The sequence below is a fragment of the Bombus bifarius genome, unplaced genomic scaffold (assembly GCF_011952205.1).
Source record: "Bombus bifarius isolate JDL3187 unplaced genomic scaffold, Bbif_JDL3187 scf7180000008214, whole genome shotgun sequence".
Lineage (NCBI taxonomy): Eukaryota > Metazoa > Arthropoda > Insecta > Hymenoptera > Apidae > Bombus > Bombus bifarius.
Window position 1 is genome coordinate 251,566 of NW_022884517.1, and position 21,280 is coordinate 272,845.

The window sequence follows — 21,280 nt, forward strand, 5'->3', positions numbered from 1 at the left end:
TTAATTTAGAAGATTGAAATATTTTGCCTGATTAAAATTAGTATAACGTACATTTCTATGAGTAAGTAATAGAAGTGTTTCCTTTCCCACGGTCACTATCAGTATCTGTAGGGTATAGTTCGCCACGTTACTTCGATAAGATGACATGGTTACACGTGAACCATTTAGAAGTAGGATGGTTCGAAGAAATTGTGTTCAAAACAGGCAGAACTGATGTACTTTTTTTTTTTTTATCAAAATCAACTATTCTCTATGACTTTTTTATTTTTTACAATGTAATATGTCAAATGTTAATTAGAAATTAAATTTATTTAGACTTTTGCAAAAAGAAATAAGTATTATTTGTAGAACAGATTATGTTGCATTTGTCCTTGCTACACGTCATTCACTTCAATATCTATTTAACGATACTCGTACAACTTGTCACCATGTTTGAAGTCCTGTGACGTCATATATCTGCACAAGGCTATAATTACTGTTTAGGAGTACTCGAAGTACATCCACAATCCGTATAATAGAAGATTTCAGTCTTCATTTGAAGTATCATTATTCATAATCCTTCGATGGATGATTTTGCCTTCTCTTCCAAGTTTGCTTATGAGTAAATGATCGTACTTATCGTCACAATAAAAAAATATATATTTTTTAATGTTGTAAATAGACTTTATTCGTCGTGGCTATGGTTTAATTCTAAACAATCAAAAATAGGCAAAAGTGGTTATTAATTTGTCAATATATTGCTTTTGACTGATAAGCATTGTTTCATTACTTCTTTGCTTTATTATAGAAATCGAATCTCAGTCTGAACTAGAAAATGCTGGGACCAGAACGTGATTAGAAATGAAGTTCATAATTAACATCCACTATGTGATGTAATCAATTTATTGCTTATCATCATGTCCTGAATTCTATTCTTGTATGTTTTACCACATAACGAAGCTTGTCATTCTTAAAATTAGAATGACTCATACTTTTGGTAAAAACTTGAGAATTTATTTTAACACTTGAGTGTCTAATGCCCTTTGTTAAATTTAAATTCGAGTAATCTTTTTAATTTGTCAAAATCAAGAACGAAAATATGGATTCTAAATCTCTAATTCTCGAAATTAATTTCTCCAGAGAATTCGTAATTGTAGATAGGTAGAGTGCATAATTCAATAAATATTTCTGTGTATATAAATTTTGCTATGGCACTTCTGTGTAAATTGTAACTTTGATCTGAATAATTATGTAACGTTGCACTGAATTGTACAAATTGTGGAGTGTGAATCTCGCTTAAAGTTTGCATGCAACAAGTTCTGCAAATTCTGACAACGCAATCATCTCCTGAATCTGATTATCAACGTCTCAATATGAAAATGTATCAATGCAACTTGCAAAATGGTGTGATTTCATGAAACTTCGTTTCATACCTGCTAACAAATAGATTTGAATAACGATTTAAATGTTCTTCAATTTAAAATAAAAATTAATTATTAATAATTTAAATATCTTCCAACTTTGACGTATTTATTTTTAACAGCTGCATCCTTAGATTGGAAGTTATAGCTGACACGTATTGTAATGTAACTGTAACATTAAAAATTGTAACAAGATGAGGGTATTTGTAGCGTGACAATATCTTTCAAAACAGAACACGCTGATGCTCAAAGATCGTATTCTTCGCGTATATTTGAGATTTTCTCTTTAGGAAAAAATATCTTGGCTGTCTGTACCTTCTATGAGCGCACAAAAAATTCAGAAATGGACATAATAGGAACTTCACATTATAATATACAGCATTTTGGACGCCGAAATTATCGATGTTATATATTCCGCATTACGTTTATTTGCAAACGTCGTTGAAACGACGAGGCGAAGATTGAATTTTTGTCAAAAGAAAATTCTTCCAGTCATTTGACACACTATATTAGTCTTTTTAACGACTTCGTACGAGCGGTTTTCCGCGATTAAGGAGTTAAGATTTTCAAGCATTCTGATAAGGCTAGATAATGTACTAAATAACGTATTATCAAAATTTCAAAAAAATTATAAAAAAGCCTACGCAGCAAATACTTTGAAAGAAAAATACATGTTTTATTTTTATCTCGATCTTAATGCAATCATTCAAATAGTTGCTAACTGTATACTGTACATACATACTTTATCTCATATAGCCTAAGAAAAAAGAGGAAATTTATTGAATGATAATCGCATAAAAGTGCTTAATCACAGATTCCATTTCCTTATCCATAAAGGCGTGGCAAATGCAACGTTTATTACTTGCTGATAATTTCTTCATCGTGTTTATTTCTCCAGATAAATGCATTACTTCTATTTCAATCCTCCTTTTGCTGTCTTTTTTCATCTTCTATACAAACATTATATATATTCCACTACTCAAACATATTTTTAATTCCCCTTCGTATTTCTTATAAGCGCTTGCATTATTATTGATACCCAGAAATTGTATGACTCTCTCTGACTCTATTATAAGAGGTAACAGATTCATCGCTATCATTAGCATAGAGGTCTCTGCGTTGCAATAATTAACGCTGCTTTCATCACGAATTAGTTTTGGAAGTAACCTTTGAAATCATACAAATAATTACAAACAGTATATAACGTAAATCTTTTATCTCTTTTCAAATTCACTGGTTAATGCATTTGTGAAATTCCAACCAAATCTCAACCAAGCTAACTTATAGATATTTCATCACTTGGCTTTATCATCCCTATCACTAATAAGCGTACAAACATCATGCCGTCAAAGGCTTGCAGGGCAGATAGCATTTATTTTTGTCGAAATGTAGAAAGTAAAGATATACCGACCATCTCAGCACGATATCGGAATACAGAAAATTATTGTGTGTTGCTTCAAAAACGTGAACGATTCGTTAAGATCGAAAAATTATTACATTTTCAGCTCTTTGTGTGCGTGTAGTATAATGTATGCTTTTTGTATAGCAAAAGAATTCTCGTATTTGCATATTTCTAGTCACAGTTTGATTTTCTTTACTTTTGTAACAATTTGATTCATGTGCAAAATAATCGATAAAATAATAATCGATAAAAACTTGGTGTAAAACTTGAATAACAACCGCGATTCAATCAAGCTGGGATCTCAATCGACGATATCACTGATCTCTTTCCACGTACCTTATAATTTCGCATGTAACGCGAGGCAAGTGTCATGCGATCGTATCAATATACCATGTTCATTTCCTTCGCTTTTATTTCTCAAATGATACACGCGAACGTTTTTAATGAATTACATGCAACATCTTTCCGTAAAGGCAAACCTTTCATTTACGATCGTTACTTTATAATCTTTTATGCTTCATTAGAGTACTCTGTATCAGGATTGAAAAATATATTTTCTCCGTGTAAAGTAGTTACAAACTTTGTATCACAGGTCTATGATACGTGTTATATGAAAGATAATATGTGATATATGATGTATGAAAGATAAAACTTCTTGACGAAGAAAATTCTGATGTCAATTTTGACTCTTTGTGAATTTCATATGTTTTTTCTCGTTTCAATATATTTACCGCTACTACACTATTTTGATACATAAATGCATCTATCAAAAGTTTATGTAAAGTTTCATCGACGACGACTCGAATCCTTCGGCTTATCACAAGCAATATTCGCGTTGTTATGACAAATCATGAAAATAAATGAAAATTGAAACATAGAAAATATCAATACCATCGTCGCATCATTTCTACAAAAAGACGACAACTTTAAAATTCAAACAAATGTCTTTAAGCTCTACGATAACGAGAGTGGTGTTCGGTTAAGAAGCATATATTAATAGGACATACAAAGAAGCATATGCAAATGCACAGTCAACGTCGAAGTGGTCAACGTCGTGTCTGTTTCGTTCCCCTCTAATTTTCCCCCAAGAAACGCCAAACAAACGCTGCTCCCTGTTCAAACTATCTTCGTAACTTGTGTGAACACAGCCTTGGAAGCCCGATTCTTTACCATAATAAAAGAAAAATGTGTTAATCGAGGCTATTCAAGAAGGATTTGCAAGACAAGAAGAGCTCTAAGTTCGACTTATGACGTACGACCCTGAGATCCCGAACCTTCTCCGTGTCAGTTCTAAAGTATCGAGTATTCAAGGTGAAATAAACGTATAAACAGGCCGTATTGGAAGAAAAAAAGGAAACTTTGGTCGCGCAAGTCCACATACATATGCAAGCCAACGATGCATTATTCCTTGACCTGACCTAACGGAGGCTCCTTTCATATTCATTAGGAGAATTTGGACCGCGAAAAGCGCCCGCATACTCTCGCTATCCTTTTTCCTTATTTACAAATCATTAAGACATATAATACCAATTTTATATTAAAGTGATAAAAAATATATCTTGTTCGTATAGTAAAATGGATAAGCGGCGCAAGGAGCAAATACTAAAATATACAAACGAAGAAGCGGAAGAAATTTAACATTAGAATGATTTAAAAAGTAGAATGTTCTTAAATTAAAGAATGGAAACGGAAAGTTATTTAAATGCCTTACTTCCTCCTTCTCCTCGCTGTCTAAAACCGAGGTTACCGAACACTGCACCGGGACCAAAAAACAGTTTATCGCGAACAGAATCGACTTAAAAAAATGTCAGCGGAGGCTGGAAAGACAAATGCATAACGCGTGTGCATCGATTAGCATTTAGACAGTGTGCATCGAAAGCTTTTCGGTATCAGTCGCATATCTGAAAGGGTCCTATGAATAATATGCAACGATGCGACACCAAACTGCTTCGACACATGCATCAACGAACGAACTTTTGTTTATTCCTCTCGTTTAAGTTTCCTCATAAAAAAACGATCGTGGAAACATTTTGAATTCAAAGTCTATTCGAATCTCGTACATCGAACTTTCGATAATTTTCAGGAATACGGAATAATATTTCATCGACCACTACATCCACGAAAGGATTGGATTTCATCTCACGATCATTTTATCGCTATAAGATACCGACTTTATACATTTTAAACGTTGGAGAATTTTTTTCCCCAAAATGATGGCACGATCGCGCGATGCGCCTTTGCCAGAACAGAACTGTGAACGTTGACGCGTCTTCTTGTATTATGCGAAACAAAAAGAAAACATACGATCTGTTTGGAGTAGGTAAAGAATTGACTTTTAGATGAAAGAACTTTGAACGGCATGAAGCCAGGTCGAAAGGTGAATCTTTCCTTTTTCTCCTCTCCCACCTTGTCCCCTCCCTTCTTTCCCTTATATGGGGAAACTTATGGTAGGATAAAAACCTATTTGTAGTCTTTTGTCAAGACGATACGTGGCCATAATAACAGCTCATTGAATAATTTGTATAGAAGTATGGTAATGCATGACGACGGACTTTCGAATCAATTGACGGGCGAAAGCTATTTCTCTATTGACTCGGGCCGAATAAATTTTTACGTTTTCAAAACAATTCTCTGTTTTCAAAACAATAATCTGTTTTACAGTTGAAGTGGATAATTATTTCATGAACGAATTATTCCACGAAGCATTGTAAGTTGAGACAGTCGTCTCTTTTTTAACGAGTTAATAGTTCAACTCATTATGAACTTTCATGACAAATTCTTGAATTACTTTTATATTCACGAAGCTGCTGTTTCATTAATTCCACTTTAATCCCTTCGTAGTTTGTATCATTACATTTTCAGAAACTATTCAACTTTTACAACGTTTAAGCTACTTTTGTAGTAGCAGTTATAGATAAACTTTCCTTTCCTTTAACTGTCGACTAAATTACGTCATAATGCACAATAGAACAAATTTTAAACTATCGAATTTGGAATGGCATATGACAAAAAAAAAAAAAGGAAAAAAAGAAAACAAGGCGTTTCAATACGAATTCAATTTACCCTTCTGTATCAGTACAGTGGAGTAAATTGAATTGAATTGAATTGAATTGAATTGAATTGAGATATCCCTGAGTCGGTTCATCCCGGAGTCGGGCGGTTTTTACGTGGATAAAAACAACAAACGAAATATACACGGAACACGTGAGAGAGTTTACGAGGGTTTACATAATCTCGGCAATTTCTATGGAATGACAAGGCTTTTATAAAGTCTCAATTCACCGTAAAATCTTGACATCCTTTCTATCAGGTGTGAGCAATTTGAAAACCGAATATGCCGTTTTCTTTCTCTTCCTCCAAGAGAACCGCAACTGATCATAATTTCGATTGCATAAGTACACCATCCCCACCATAGGTCCCTTTTCCCTAGATTTTTTTTCTTCCCTCTTTCGCGCCCGCGCGGTTCCACGGCCAAGCGGCGCCATGTTACTTGCATTGTTCACGACATACGGAATACTTATGTAAACGTGTATAACAATACTAAGTTACATACTAATGATACGCTGCTTACCAGTCGGTCGCATCCTGCTTCGAGTCGACTCAAACTTGCGAAGGAACGTCAACGTGGCACAACTCATATGTATTTCTTTGGTAGTAGCTATTCGATCGATCGAGCTCACCTATGAAATCATTAAAATCGATGCGTTAATTGATCGTGTATTCAAAAGGAGATTTTGGATGAAATACGATCGAATAATCGCTTCTTCCCCACAAAGATTGCATGCATCCGAATTGGTTGCTGAAATGCAACTTTGCAATTACATTTCGATGTTTAATACTTTCGATTTCGATAATTAATATCCTTTTTAATCGTGTAAGACTTACTAATATCAATTTAAATCAGACATGTGATCCTCGCGAGTTCGTTCACGCGACCACGATGTACTGGAACGTACTTTTAACTGTGTACTGTACCTTTTTACGAAAGTATAATACGTACATAGTTGAATTAACCATCGAAATATCGTTATACGATAATTTAAAATTTGTCATATTTAATCAGCAGATTCAAAATTCCCTTGATCCAAGTTTGGAAAGCGATATAACCTTTTTCGCGCGATATAACGGAATAATCGCGAGTTTCCTCCCGGACGAAAATTACTCGCATCCGACTCGGTCGCTGAAACGTCGCGTTGCAACGCGGTATCTACCGATACTCGTCCCGGTAAATATTTTCCCATCTTAACGACGTGTACGACTCTTTTTTCCCTTGTAGACGCTCGTTTTCACAACAATTGTTGCAAAAGACGTTGCTTGATGAATTTTCAATTGGAAGAGGTTGCTCGCGTTTTCTGATGCGCTGATGCATTAATGCACGCCATGCTTTTGAAATCATCGGGATCTGTCTACAGGGCCTTCGTGAATTTTCTTAGCTCTATCTCCAACACGATCGTGTCTCCTGTATAATGTTATCATGATGGAACTTCACGTAATAAAACATAAAATTGCGACCAACCTTCAATCGTCGATAGAAAAGTATAATATAAATACGTATAAAATATTGGGTTGTTCGGAAAATGCGTAGCATTTCTGATAGTCGATATACTTTGTTGCGTAGTTGGTGAGATTAAAAGGGGATTATTTATTACGAACCTGTACCCGTTTCTGGTTGAACTAATAAGTAACAATAGGTCACTAAAAAAATTATGGATATATTATTTCACAGAACGTTAACTCTAAAGATAAAAACCTTATAATTTTAATGATCTGTTTGTTTCAGAACGATAGTAATCACGATGACGAGGGCGAGGTATTTTTTTGGGATCCGCCGTCCACGAAAAATCGAAATTCAAAAAGTCGGAATCACGTGCGACAATTGCAAGAACAACTGGCACAAGCCACCCTGAAAATACGAGATTTAGAAATCGAACTTAAACGTATTCAGAAGGTAAGATATGAAAAATCCTCTATTGTGTACAAACAAATATTTTGAACTAAGTTTCTTTTCTGAAAAATGATAATTTAATAGATTCAAAACTGATCGGCACTCGTTGCATATATAATATTTCAACTGCTCCTAACTGTACCTAATAATCGCATTGTCTTCTTTGTCCCACTAAACATAAACGGGATAATTACCGTTGCAATTGTTTTCAGATAATTGCATTTAATTTTAACTCTGTAGCGACGCCCGTTTCGCGCATATATACACGTGATAACATATGTCATTACGCGTTATCTTCAATCAATATCATATCATTGTCACCTTATTAGTTAAGATATCCACGTAATACACTTAATTCACTATTACCGTTTTCTAAACTGCGCAATATAAATGTTAATACGTTGTCAACAGTTCGAATACATCTATCTCTTTCTATAGCATTCCCCGTAATATTTCACTTAAATATTTCATCTTAAGAAATTTTGTTTTATGATACATGGAATACTTCACCTATTAAGTAAAACCTATTAGTTAATATTAAATAACCTGTTACAATTGTTAACTCCAGGGTAACAATTCCTCTTTGAAAGATGAACTCACCGATGGCCATCAAAAAGCGGAATTCTTAAGAGCAAAGCAAGATATGGTGAACCGTATAATACAAATGGAAGAAAAGGTAGGTATATATATATCTTAGTAATTCCTCGTAAAAGTAAAACGAAGAAATAACTTATTTCGAAAAATCTGTACCCAAGGAAGCTAGATTTTTTTTTACTTAGAGGATATATTTCGACCTTCGAGTTTGTTAGCATGATTAAGAAACATTCCTAATGAATCACTGTGCTTAATTGGACGAATTTAAGATTACTAACATGTTAGTGCAACAAATATATGATTATGAAAATAAGAAGTTTCATTCTGAATAAAACGAAACGCGATGTAATTCTTCGAGTTACTTAATTTTAAACGATGCGGTGTATTTGAAGACCTCAGTCTGATCAAATGAAGCAAATCAAGCACAAAGATACTTATTTTTTTCAGCTGTTAATATTGTAGTTAATACTAAAGTTAAATGCTAAATGTACCTATTCATAGTTTTTGTGAAATAAAATCTAACACACTTTTACGCTGTGAAGATCTCCTTAATGAAAATAATACATTTCTTTTTTTAACTAGTTAATTCAATCTTTCGAAGACTTAAATATTTTTGTATTATTTTCCTAAAATAAAGAGAGGCGTTCTTCAGTTTAAAGTTTCACAAAACATTTGAAAAATTTGCTTTACAGTATTAAAACATTTTATGATGAACGATACACAGTAAAAGCAAAACTATGTTAATCAGAGCCGGGAAACCGAGAAAAACACGAGACGCGTGCAATCGGATGAAATAGCGTTGATCAACGATTTCCGTACGGTGCTGTCCAAATTGAACTCCCTCGAGAAGCTGGATTTAGTTCGTGGCGCGCTAAAAGCGCTGGAAACTGAGAACGAGAAATATAGCGAGGCTAATAAACAAGAAAAGTCTGACTTCGATGAGAAGTTTAAGAGGCCCAACAGCGTCAGCCACGAGACCGCCGCGTTGAAGCCTAATTTCGACGTGAGTTCGGAGAACCACATGCGAGATGAGTTTATCAAGGTATCAAGCAACAAAGAATCGGAATTGTACAAGAAAATCGAGGAACTTCAGGAAGAAAATAAAAGATTATTCGCCAGTGTAGAAGAATTGGATCAGCAGCATGAACAATCGATAGGTAAGCATGTCTTTAACCCTTTCCATCTGATAATGCTAGTACTTTCTTCTATTTTCTTAAAAACTTGATATAAAATAAATGATTGGTCTTTTTCATTTTCCTTTTAACCCTTAGAAAAACTACTGTCCCTCAAGGAAGAGGTCGAAAAAAAACACCAGTGCCTTCAAAACGCTTACGAACAGCTTTACGTAGACTACAACCAGGCTCAAGATAAAGTCGTCCAACTGGAAGGTAAACTCGTGGAATTCAGCACGCTGATACGAGCAGAAACTGTCGACCATACCGTACAAACTAACAGTTTAGAGAGCGTAGATAAACATATCCAAACAAATGACCTAGAAATGGAAGAAAACGAATCGACCGACGAGCAGTATGAGGGAAATGTGGTCGACGAATTAACCAAGAGGGTCAAGAATATTTTGAAGAGTTCCTTTGTAGAAATAGAACCGGATGAGTCGATTTTCGAGGCTCTGGCGAAGCAGTACATTGACGTGAAATGGACGAAAGACGTGGTGGAATCGGAAACTGAATGGTTGCACGAGGAGGTGAAGCGTCTTCAAGTAGAAAATTCCGCGTTGCGCAAGAAAAACTCGTTAAGAAAGAAAAATGCGATGTTACGAAGTACTTGTCCAAACGAAACACGATTAAAGAATCAAGGCCAGTCGCCACCTGCACCTCGGACAAGAAAATCAGCAAAATTAGAAAATATTCCAGAAGATATCGAGGACACGTTTAATACAATGGAAAATCTGAATCGGAAATTGCATACGACATTGGATGAGAATGACAAGTTACGAAAGAAGATCGATTTATTGGAGAACACGGAGAAAGAAACGCAGGAACAGCTGAGAATATCATTGGAGAAATGCAAGTATTTAGATGAGAACATCAAATTAGTCGAGGAGCTGAAATTCGATCTTGAGAACGTGAGACGAGAATTGAAAACGTCTGTTTCCAATGGAAAACAATTAGAAAACAGTTTGGCGATTCTGCGAGGTATGAGAGACGAAATTCAAAAGGAAAACGAGGAAGTGTTTCGAAAAAATGAACAGTTAGAAATAGAGATCTCGCAGTGGCGTGAAAGTAATTCAGAGACAGGGAATAACGATACGTTAAAAGACCTTCAGGAACAATTAGCCAAAGCTAATCACGAGAAAGATGACTTAGACTACGACATATTAAACATGAGAAAAGAATTGGACGAAGCGTTCAACCAAATAGAGTTGAAAGAAAGTTACATAGCGAAGATGAGTCAAGAGAACGAAAGTTTAACGAAAGAAAAGATTTCCTGGTTGGAACAGTTAACTGCCATTCAAGACGAGTCCAACGATAAATTAGACTTGGTAAACATGGAAAAATCTTTGTTAGAGCAAGAACAGACGGAATTGAAAGAAAAAGTGGCGAATAATGAAAAAGTGATAAATGAAATTAGGGAACGATTACGAGAATCGGAAGAAAGGTACGTAGAATTAAACAGTGAATTTTTGTCGATGAAGAAAACGACCGAGAAGCTTCAATTGGAAAAAGAAAATTTGCAAAACGAAATAAAGAAACGCGAAGAATTAAAGAGTGAATTAGAGCTTAGCGAGTTAACTGAAAAATTTTGTTCCTTGCAGAACGATTATGCTCAAATGGAGAATAAAATAGAAACATTACGTTTGAAAGAGAGGGAATTGATAAAATTACAAGAGAGTTTCGCCACCGTTGCCGAAGAAAATGAAACTTTAAAAACGAGATACGAAGTAGCCAGGGATAGCTGTATCAAGTTGGAGCATAATATTGCATATCTACAAGCGGAGAAAAAAGAGTTATTAAATCGTATAAATGAAAATGTCTATGATAAGGAAAAGCAACAAATTACAGCTATTTTAGAGGAAAAGATACGAGAAAATGATACTTTGAAGGATGACAACAGTAAATTAATGGCAGAAATCATCAATTCGCAAAAGAAATTACAAAAGGCAATTGACGAAAATACAGAATCAGCTGATATGGCCAAAGAAACGATAGAAAGTCTATCTCATCTTATTAGAGAAAAAGACGAAGAGATTAATAACCTGAAAAGCGCACTCTATCTTGCAAAGACTGATACGGAAACACTCGATTTTGCGACTATAAAGAACGAAAGGGACGAACTTGTGAAACTTGTAACCATCAAACACAATGAAAATGTGCAATATCATGACGAAATTCAAAGGTTGACGCACCTCTTGAACGAACAAACATCGCGAGGTCAGAACTTGCTAACAGAGAAAGACTTAAATGTCTCTGAATTAAAGGACATAGCTACTCTGCAGCATGAACTGCGGGCAGTCGAACAACGTTTGAGAAATGCCGAAGAATCGAACAGCAAAGAAACTTGCGGGATCGTCGAACACTCAACGCAAACAACGGAAATTGCGATTCTTAATGAGAAATGTAACGCGTTGGAAGCAGCTCTAATTCAAGAGCAATCGAACAATAGAATGCTACAGAATCAACTTAGCGAAAGCCAAGGCAAAGAAGCGAACGCCGCAAAGGAGTTAGAAAGGCTACGAGCACATTTGGTTGAAATGGAATCAAGCTATACGGAAGACGCCTTACTTGCGGAGGAAACGCGAAAAGAATTAGAAGTGAAATTACAGCAGGCTGAAGAAAAAATGAAGAGCAGTTCAAACGCGTACACGTCCGCGAGTATAAGAGCAAATCAGCAAGTGGAAACGTTACAACAACAAATGGCGTTGATTGTTCAACAAAGGGATGATATACAAAATAAGTTAGCTATCGCTGAAAATAAGATCTTATCACAGACTACGTCCTTAACTAATTTACAGATAGTCTTGGAACAATTCCAACGAGGTAACTTAAAATATTTCATAATCTCTGTACACAACGTGTCTTATACGAAATTATCGATTATTATCGTTGTTGTTAGTGTTGTTGTTGCCATTATTATTATTAATTTTATTTAATTATTAATTTTATAATTAATAATTTTCATTTACAATTTTTAGATAAGGAAAAAGATATCATAGCGGCAACTGAGAGAATTCAATCTAAACTAATCGAATCCCATAAAAAACAAGAAGAGTTGGCCAATGATGTCACAATTCTTAAGGTATACTTATATAATTGTATGTTTATACATAAATATTAAAAAATTGCTTATCTAATAGTTAATAGGGAAATATATAATTTTTTTAATAATTGTTAATAGGAACAATTAGCTGAAGCTAAAGAATGCTTACAAGCAGCATCCAGATTAAGCGAACAACTCGATAAAAAAACAGAACGAATCGAACAGCTAAACCAAGAAGGTACTCGATTCTATTATTACTACAAAATATTACCTTTGCCTGCATCTTGTTTCTTTTATATTTTGCATGATTAGAATTTTTTTCAATTAATTCTTCAATCATTATTTATCGATAGCAAATTTACACAATTTTTATACGTTCATAAAGAAAATTCATATTTCCAAATTCACAAAATATCAATACATACATTCAACGCAATTAATTTTGAGATATGTTAGATAATATAGTTTTCAAAAATTATTGTTAAATGTGAGGAAATAATATGCACATGTGCTTCTTTGGTGTGGATTATAAATATTCGGGATTTTTACATGTGGTTTTTAATGTAATTTACAAAATAAAGTTTCAAGTATCAAGAAACTCAATGTATTATAATTAAATATCTAAATTTCTTAGGTAGAATAAAGCTTGGTATTATTTAATTATTAAAATTTGCAATATATATTGCTATGTAACATCAATGCTAAATATTGAGAATAAATTGAAGTATTGAGAATAATTCCCTAATTTTCATATTAATTTTTTTATATGAAGTATTTTATTTTTATTTACACTTTAAAATATGCTTACATTTAAATTTTTTAGATGAATTAATCTCATATAATTTAGATTTTACGAACTGTATTGTACCTAGATTAAATTTATAAATATTTTCTAGCATGTTCTAACTTTTTACTAATATGCAAAATAATAAATATATAATCGCACAAATTGTGTATCATTACTGACCATATGCAATGAAGAATACAAAAAGTGTTAATATTGGACTAAAGTATCGGTATAATGCATTTGATCAACAATATGTATATTGATCCTTAAAATCCCGTTTCAACATAAAGTAGAAAAGCACATGCGATTTTTTTTATGCATAAGAATTTGGTGCCATAATAGCTTGCCTATACACAAAATATCACACATGTTCTAATTATAATTTATGCACTGGTGAAATGGTTAAATCCCACTCTATTATCATCAGTTTGAATGTGACCTGTGACTAATCTGCAAAAAGCAAACACGTAAACAATCCGGTGATGTAGTCAAATATCAGCTGGTAATTCTGGGATTTTGACAATAGCCCAGGATTCTTGCTGGTATCCGGCTACGAACTGGACGATCGCCTTAGCGCACTAAATCACATCTTCGTTGGCTCATGCATTGCCACTGGTGCTGGTACCTTCTCCTGTTTTTCTACTTATAAATTCCTATATACTAACATATAAAATATTGTTAGATAGCAAGGGCACAAAAATAAAAAAATTTGTTGTATGGTTTCTTTTCATTTATGTGTAAATTATATTTTCTAATCTAATTTATGATATAATTTTTTGTTTATATCATCGAGGACTATATCAATATTGTTAAATACTCTTTTTATATATACATTACATCCACATTCGATAGTTAATTTATTTTTTCAATTTATACAACTGGAATGTTGGTGCACACATAGTATGAGAGTTGTATAATATTGTAATCTCTTAATTCTTAAGAACAATACTAATGACCATGAATTTACAATACTACTGCAACCATCACACTAAGTAATAGTAGTAATGTATGATGATATATGTATTTTTATAACTGTAATCTGTAACTATAATCTGTAAGCTATAACTATAATCTGTAAACGAAATACAAGTGAACTACGTATTGTAGCTTGAAAGAGTAGCCTCTGTAGCTTGAAAGTTAAGTTTAGCACTCAAATACATCACAAATAAATTAAGACATTTAGTCATACATGTACATATGTTGAAATAATACGTAATACATAAACAAATCTATATAAACATAAAGTTTGGTAGCGTCAGTGTGGGTAATCTCATGCGGTAACTGTGAGCGTGTGAATTGTAAAAGCTCATATTACCTCGTGGGGTTTCCCACCCGTTACCATTATCCTACAAGGATGAAAAAATGTAGTTAAAGGTTTTCACTATCTATGACCTACATATCTTTATTTTACCTTTAATCATTAATACTATTAGAATTGTAATTTATTTAATTTTTGTCAAAGTAAACTGCCAGAGGTAAAATTAATGTAGCCATTGCAAATTATATTAATTTGTAAAATAAAGTACACGATCATTTATTTATAAAGAATTATAATGAAATCATATTAGAATAGCTATTGTACTTTAATGTAATGTATTGTAACATACTAAAGTACTTATTATATTAATATAGCTTTCTTCTAGTGGCATGCGTCATAGTTTGCTAGTATGGCATGATAAATGAAGAATGCAGCATGAGCAACTAAGACATGGGTGTGAGTATTACATCAGGTACTGGTGTGATATTCAGACAACCAGTACTTGTGTTATACTTACGCTCATGTCTTTTCAACCTCCAAATCCGCCAACTTTACAACGCTGGAATGCACATGACTAGAAATGAAACATCCAACATGCTAAACTTTTCCTTAAGCAGTTAATAATTCTACTGAAATTACATTTTTAAACATATAATTGATTCAAAATATTGTAAAAATTATTTTATGATATTTAATGATCTCTTTTCTGTTACTCCCTTTCATGATTAACTCAGAATATTATAATAATTATTTTCTGACATTTAATGATCCTTTTTCTATTACTCCCTTTCTTACATGGTTTGTCATATATTTCTAGTGGACCGATTAACAAATCTTGTAAATACTGCTGATCACAGGATAGAAGAGGCAAAGCAAAGTGGAGAGGGAAAAATTGATAAGTTAGTATTTATTTCATACGTCTATGAATATTTTTTGTAAAGAAAATTAGAATTTTAAACTTTAGTTATGTTTATAAATTTAAATTTATCTATTGTTTTGTATAAAATTATCGTAAAAAAGATTTTCTTTAATTGTAAATAAAACATTCACTTTTTTCAGGACTCTCATTAAAAACCTCTTATTGGGTTACCTGTCCTCGTCGGCAGCAGATAAATCTTCGGTGCTTAGAGTGTTTTCCACAATTTTGGATTTCAATGAAACAGAGAAGGATAAAGCAGGGTTGAGTAATACAGTCGGGCAAAATAGCTGGTTTTCTCGTTTAACTGGTGGATCTACCGATCCTAATAAGGTAAATTAATTTTTCTTTTAAAACAGGTTTTACACTACACAATACAAGATTACTCATTAACAAATACATCAAATAAGTTTAATATTGTTCTCCATTCCACAATACATATATTCGCGGGTCTTATAAATTACTGTTGCGAGATATCGAGATACTGAATTATTTGACGCTGGTTATACATACACGGTACGTGACATCGATCATACCATAGAGAAAATTTCCTCTTTGATCATACACACACTTGCGTATAAATATACATAATTAAATAAATATTTTTATAAAACATATGAAATATGATATAGAAATGAAATAATTATGTTATTTAGGATCAAGAAGCGTCTTTGTCAGCAGCATTTATTAGATTTCTAGAAAACGAATCGAAACCTAAGCCACAGTTACCAGCATTACCAATTCAAACATCGGTAAGGACAGTATTTCTTTGTTTCTTGTTTACACATATATGTGATGTTTTCCATTGGACTATTTTTTTTCCTAGACATTACCACGACCTGGTCATAGTAGGCAACATTCTACGTCATCAACACAATCTACTTCGTTACTTTCCAATGTAAATTTACCAACATTCCCGGATTTTATCCCAGCCAGAAATACAGGATCTATTTTGAAAGAAGTATTGAAGGACAGCTGATATTAATAATTCTGGTATATTTTATGCTTTGTAAATTCTAAGACTGTAGCAGAAAGCAATGTTTAAAGAAGACATTTGTTTACCAAGTTCCACTTAATAAAAGTAAAGAAAAGAAATGATTATTGTTAGATTGCGGATTGTTATGCATTTATGGCAAATTTAAAGATGCAAGAATGCATAGAATGAACATATATAAAATATTCAAAATACAATGCTTATTATTAAATTTAGGTCAAACAAACCTCTACATAGATCCTAGCCTTTTAGTTATGCTCATTAAAATGTGAATTTGCATAAATATCCGCAGTCTAATTACAAGATTAATTCTATTATTCTTTTATAAACGTTATTTTTAATAAATTTATCAATTAATTGTTAGTTACGATAATGCACTATTTCTTTAAAAATGATATGTAGTAATTAATGGTGCTTGCAACAGAAATGTTTAATGTGAATTAAAGAATTTAATTTTTCTGTTTCTTGACAATAATTAAGAAATGTAAATTGGTAAAGATATGTCATAATTAATGTAAAGCGAAAACTTTTTCAATTCAAAATAATCCGTAATTACACCGTTTCATCAAAAATATTAAGACAAAAAATTTTTTATCTCAAATTGTACAACGAATGAAATAGTAAATAGAATATATTTGCATTATTGGACTTGTTCATGTTTGTTTTATGTTATTTGCAAAGATTATATTAAATTTGATGTAATCTAATTTAGAACTTAACAGGCACTAACTACAAGTTTTATTTATATCTTTATAATCTTAAACATTATAATGCTCTGAGATAAAATATTTAAGCTACTTCAGTCAATTTACATTAATTGTATATAAACTATGTATATTTAAAAAAACAAAGTGGTGGGCTAGCAATAAATAATAAATTATAAATTAATATTACATATAATATATATGATATTGTAATTGTATTGGCTAAAACTTTTAGTAAGAGTTACAAATATACAATCTTTGTATATTACTTCTATTAGATTTTACAGTTTATTTATATTGAAATATTTTAAATATGGACACATTAACATCTAAATGTAGCATAAAAATTATTGTTGCATTTTGTAATTTATTTTTCAATACTTTTTTTTATTAAATTTCATCTATATTACGTATGTATAGAATATGAGCTTATAAAAGTAATTTATTTTGTGATTTATTTTTCAATACTTTTTTTTATTAAATTTCATCTATATTACATATGTATAGAACATGAGTTTATAAAAGTTGTATTTTAATGGTTATTGTTCGATAATCTTCAATTACTATACATAATTTAATAGCAGCTGAAACCTTTTTACAATTATGTATGTAGAACAAATTATTTTAACAATAATATTCTAATGTTAATATCTATAAGTTAATAGTGCAATTTAAAGTAATCCTCTCATATTTTTGAATAGTAAAAATAAATAACAATAACTTGAAAACTAATACTTTAATTTTCATATGTTTTACATAGACGTTTTACAGATTAACAATCTAGAAAGCAAGGATTAAATATGAAGGATATAGATAAGTTTATATATATACATATATAGAAAGAGACTCAAAATTATATTTTATCGAACATTTTATTTAAAAAAAAAATCTTAACTTATAATACAAAAATCAAATTACACGACAAAATGCACTTTGCCATGTATAAAAACGGAACAGAACACAAACAGAAAAATATGTATTAATAATTTAACACATTTTTTAGGCTTTATTTTTCTTTCTTCTCGTCCTCCTCTTTCTGCTTCTTCTCTTCCTGCTTCTTCTCTTCCTGCTTCTTCTCTTCCTGCTTCTTCTCTTCCTGCTTCTTCTCTTCCTGCTTCTTCTCTTCCTGCTTCTTCTCTTCCTGCTTCTTCTCTTCCTGCTTCTTCTCTTCCTGCTTCTTCTCTTCCTGCTTCTTCTCCTCCTCCTTCATCTCCTTTTCTTCTGCTTTCCTTAACGCTGGTTTACCCGTCTGCTCAATAGTAACAGTTCTTTCGCTTTGGATCTTCGGTTCGTCCTTTCTAGGCGCAGTGATATTGAGTACACCATCAGACGACAGACTAGATGTTACTTGATCGACATCGCATTGCTCAGGAATCAAATATTTCCTGGTAAACTGTCTCGAGATCCAACCATGCTCGTCTTCTTTCTCTTCGTGCTTTCCCTCGACGATCACAGAATTGCCAACGATTTTGACGTTGATTTCTTCCGGTTTAAATTGCTGAACATCTAAAATTACCTGGAACTTGTCCTTATCCGCTTTTACCGTAGATGTACCTCCTCCCCCGCCTTTTCGCAGGAGTTCACCCCATGGTCTGTAGTACATCAGTGGGCTTCTCAATCTTCGATCTCGAATGGGTAAGATGTATTGATCGAGGATGCTTGGATTCAATAATTGCTCAGGATACAACCCCAAACCAAAATTCTGATCGAAGAGTTGATGTGGACGGTCCAGTTCTTCCCACCAGTTGGAGAACAGCAACGGTATCAGAGACATTTTGACTAAATTACTTGGTAGCTATATACGTTAAATAACGTATTCAGTTGCAGATTTCTTCACAGGAATTCACTTTTGACGTTCACAGTTCAAATGTTTGTAGTATACTGTTTCTATGGCTCGCGACGCGCGTATTTATAGCTGTCCTCTGCCAGCTGTACATGGCGGATGGAGTATCCAGAACATTCGAGATTCAAAGTTAGGAAGTTTTGAGAAAATTCTCTATTCTACTTATATACAAAGATACTTTTACATATAGATATTGTTTCTATAGAATAATTTTATACATATAGTAAGTACAGATATGATAGTTAAAAGGATCTTTTATCTATAGCCGTACACCTAGCGAAAGTTAGTATTTTTGTTTATACAAAAGTAAAATATATGTCTGAAAGATTTTACTTCAGAAGGAAATGCTATTTGATTATTTTATTATTATAATCTTCCTAGCTACATAAGAATTTATGAATATCACAATTGGAATGCATGAATTTTATAGTATTTCAATCGCATTCCAATGAAACTTTACATTTATAAAATATTTTCTAAAAATCAATCAGTTTATCACATTTTTAACTTTATCATCATCAGTATCAATCGCAAATAATGCAGATAATAAATATATATTGTCGTACTTATTGATTTTTCAATAAATTACATGATTCTATGGAAACATCCAGATACATATTATCCAAATGCAATTAGCGGCATTTCTACACACTAATCAGTGTAATTTTGGTCTTATGACTCATATATAAATGCAATTGTGTGCCAAAATCTACGATGCTTTAATAAGAATTGGTCATCGCAGACGACTATCTATTAATAGTACAATGATTTTATAAAAAGTGTTATTCTAGATTTATCTATCAACAATTGTATCGATCATTTAGCGTGTATTTGTAAAGGTTTATAAAATTTCTAAATGTATACATATGTATATGTATATATATGTGTATATATGTATATATATGTGTGTATATATATATATATACAGGGTGGTTGGTAACTGGTGGTACAAGCGGAAAGGGGGTGATTCTACGCGAAAAAAGAAGTCGAAAATATAGAATAAAAATTTTTTCTTTTTAATTTTTTTCTTTTAATTTTCCCATTGAGACAACGATCTACAGTGAGATCCGTTATACCGAGACGTGATAAAGCGCACGCGTACCGAGCGAAAATTCAAAGTCAATTTTCTTGAAAACAAAGCCTCGAAAACAAAGCCTCGAAAACAAAGACTTCTTTTTTCGCGTAGAACCACCCCCTTGCCGCTTGTAACCACCAGTTACCAATGACCCTGTATATATACTTAAATAGAATGTTGAAAAGATGTGAAATGTTTTAGGAAAAAAATAATAAATGTTTCAAGAACTTATCGAAATCCATTAATTACATTTTAAAAATATTAAACATGGTATTATATTTTAAATATATATATTTATATATTGATATTTATATATTTATATATGTTGTCATTACTATTGAACGTGTTATCGATCAAAATGGTTCAACTTTAAATCTAATTTGTTGTAAGATTGTAAATCTTGAAAATAAAAAAGAAATTCACATGACCTGGGTAAAAATATGGCCTTGATACTTTTAAGGTGATATTTAAAAGGTTGTTAGTCGAATTATATTCTGAATGTATTCTATTATGATACATATATTCTCGACGTGCTCTGATGTGTACATACGTATATACAATGTAGTTTGTAAATATAACATTACATATATATCGTAATAAATTCAAATTAAACGTTAACTAAACTACATAGCTTTACACCTATCTATATTGATTTGTAAATATCTACATAAAATATTCGAGTAATTTAATAAAAGTTATTACTATTACTTAAAATAATCCAAATTTGAAAAATTAAGATAGTACTTGAGCAATTGCGATTTTTTTTTCCAGCTGTACTTTCTTACTTCAAAAATAATAAAATTGTATACAAAACACAACGTACTAAAAAATGTCTAATATAAACGTTTTATTTACTACGTGTTTGTAGAATATTCTTGTACGGTATGAAACCGATGTTTTTCAGTGCTTCTAAAAGCTGCTAACTTACATGTATGTGCTGGCTGCAAGCTCATATAATACACATAGCTTATTGCAGGTTAGTGTACTCTGAAAAATTCTAGACGCTTCTAGATGCAAATTAAAGTATTTTTAAATAACAAATAATTATATTAATAAATTTATGGATTTTATATAAAAGTAAGTTTCTAATTTGATCGAAAAATATTTTTAAAATATATATGTAGTATTTTAGAAATATGGAGAGAAG

The 21,280-nt window shown here is 32.2% G+C and overlaps 2 protein-coding genes across 4 annotated transcripts in view; one reads left to right on the forward strand and one right to left on the reverse strand.

Moving 5' to 3' along the window:
• Nucleotides 1-16,840, forward strand: part of LOC117210989 (thyroid receptor-interacting protein 11-like) — a 45,090-nt gene extending 28,250 nt beyond the window's left edge. For all 3 annotated transcript variants that reach the window (XM_033454501.1, XM_033454502.1, XM_033454503.1), the window contains 10 exons: nt 7,583-7,750; nt 8,316-8,423; nt 9,090-9,498; nt 9,613-12,336; nt 12,492-12,595; nt 12,695-12,794; nt 15,419-15,500; nt 15,661-15,850; nt 16,174-16,269; nt 16,344-16,840. In XM_033454501.1, the coding sequence (XP_033310392.1) occupies nt 7,583-7,750; nt 8,316-8,423; nt 9,090-9,498; nt 9,613-12,336; nt 12,492-12,595; nt 12,695-12,794; nt 15,419-15,500; nt 15,661-15,850; nt 16,174-16,269; nt 16,344-16,496 (4,134 nt within the window). In that variant the 3' untranslated portion in view covers nt 16,497-16,840. The remainder of the gene's footprint in view (nt 1-7,582; nt 7,751-8,315; nt 8,424-9,089; nt 9,499-9,612; nt 12,337-12,491; nt 12,596-12,694; nt 12,795-15,418; nt 15,501-15,660; nt 15,851-16,173; nt 16,270-16,343) is intronic.
• A 1,080-nt stretch (nt 16,841-17,920) lies between these two features.
• On the reverse strand, nt 17,921-19,124 carry LOC117210990 (protein lethal(2)essential for life-like). Its single transcript, XM_033454504.1, has 2 exons — nt 18,281-19,124; nt 17,921-18,250 (listed from the first exon to the last, which is right to left on the reverse strand). Exons 1-2 carry the CDS (start codon nt 18,987-18,989, stop codon nt 18,222-18,224), a joined length of 738 nt encoding a protein of 245 aa, XP_033310395.1. The 5' UTR covers nt 18,990-19,124; the 3' UTR covers nt 17,921-18,221.
• Nucleotides 19,125-21,280: the final 2,156 nt, after the last annotated feature.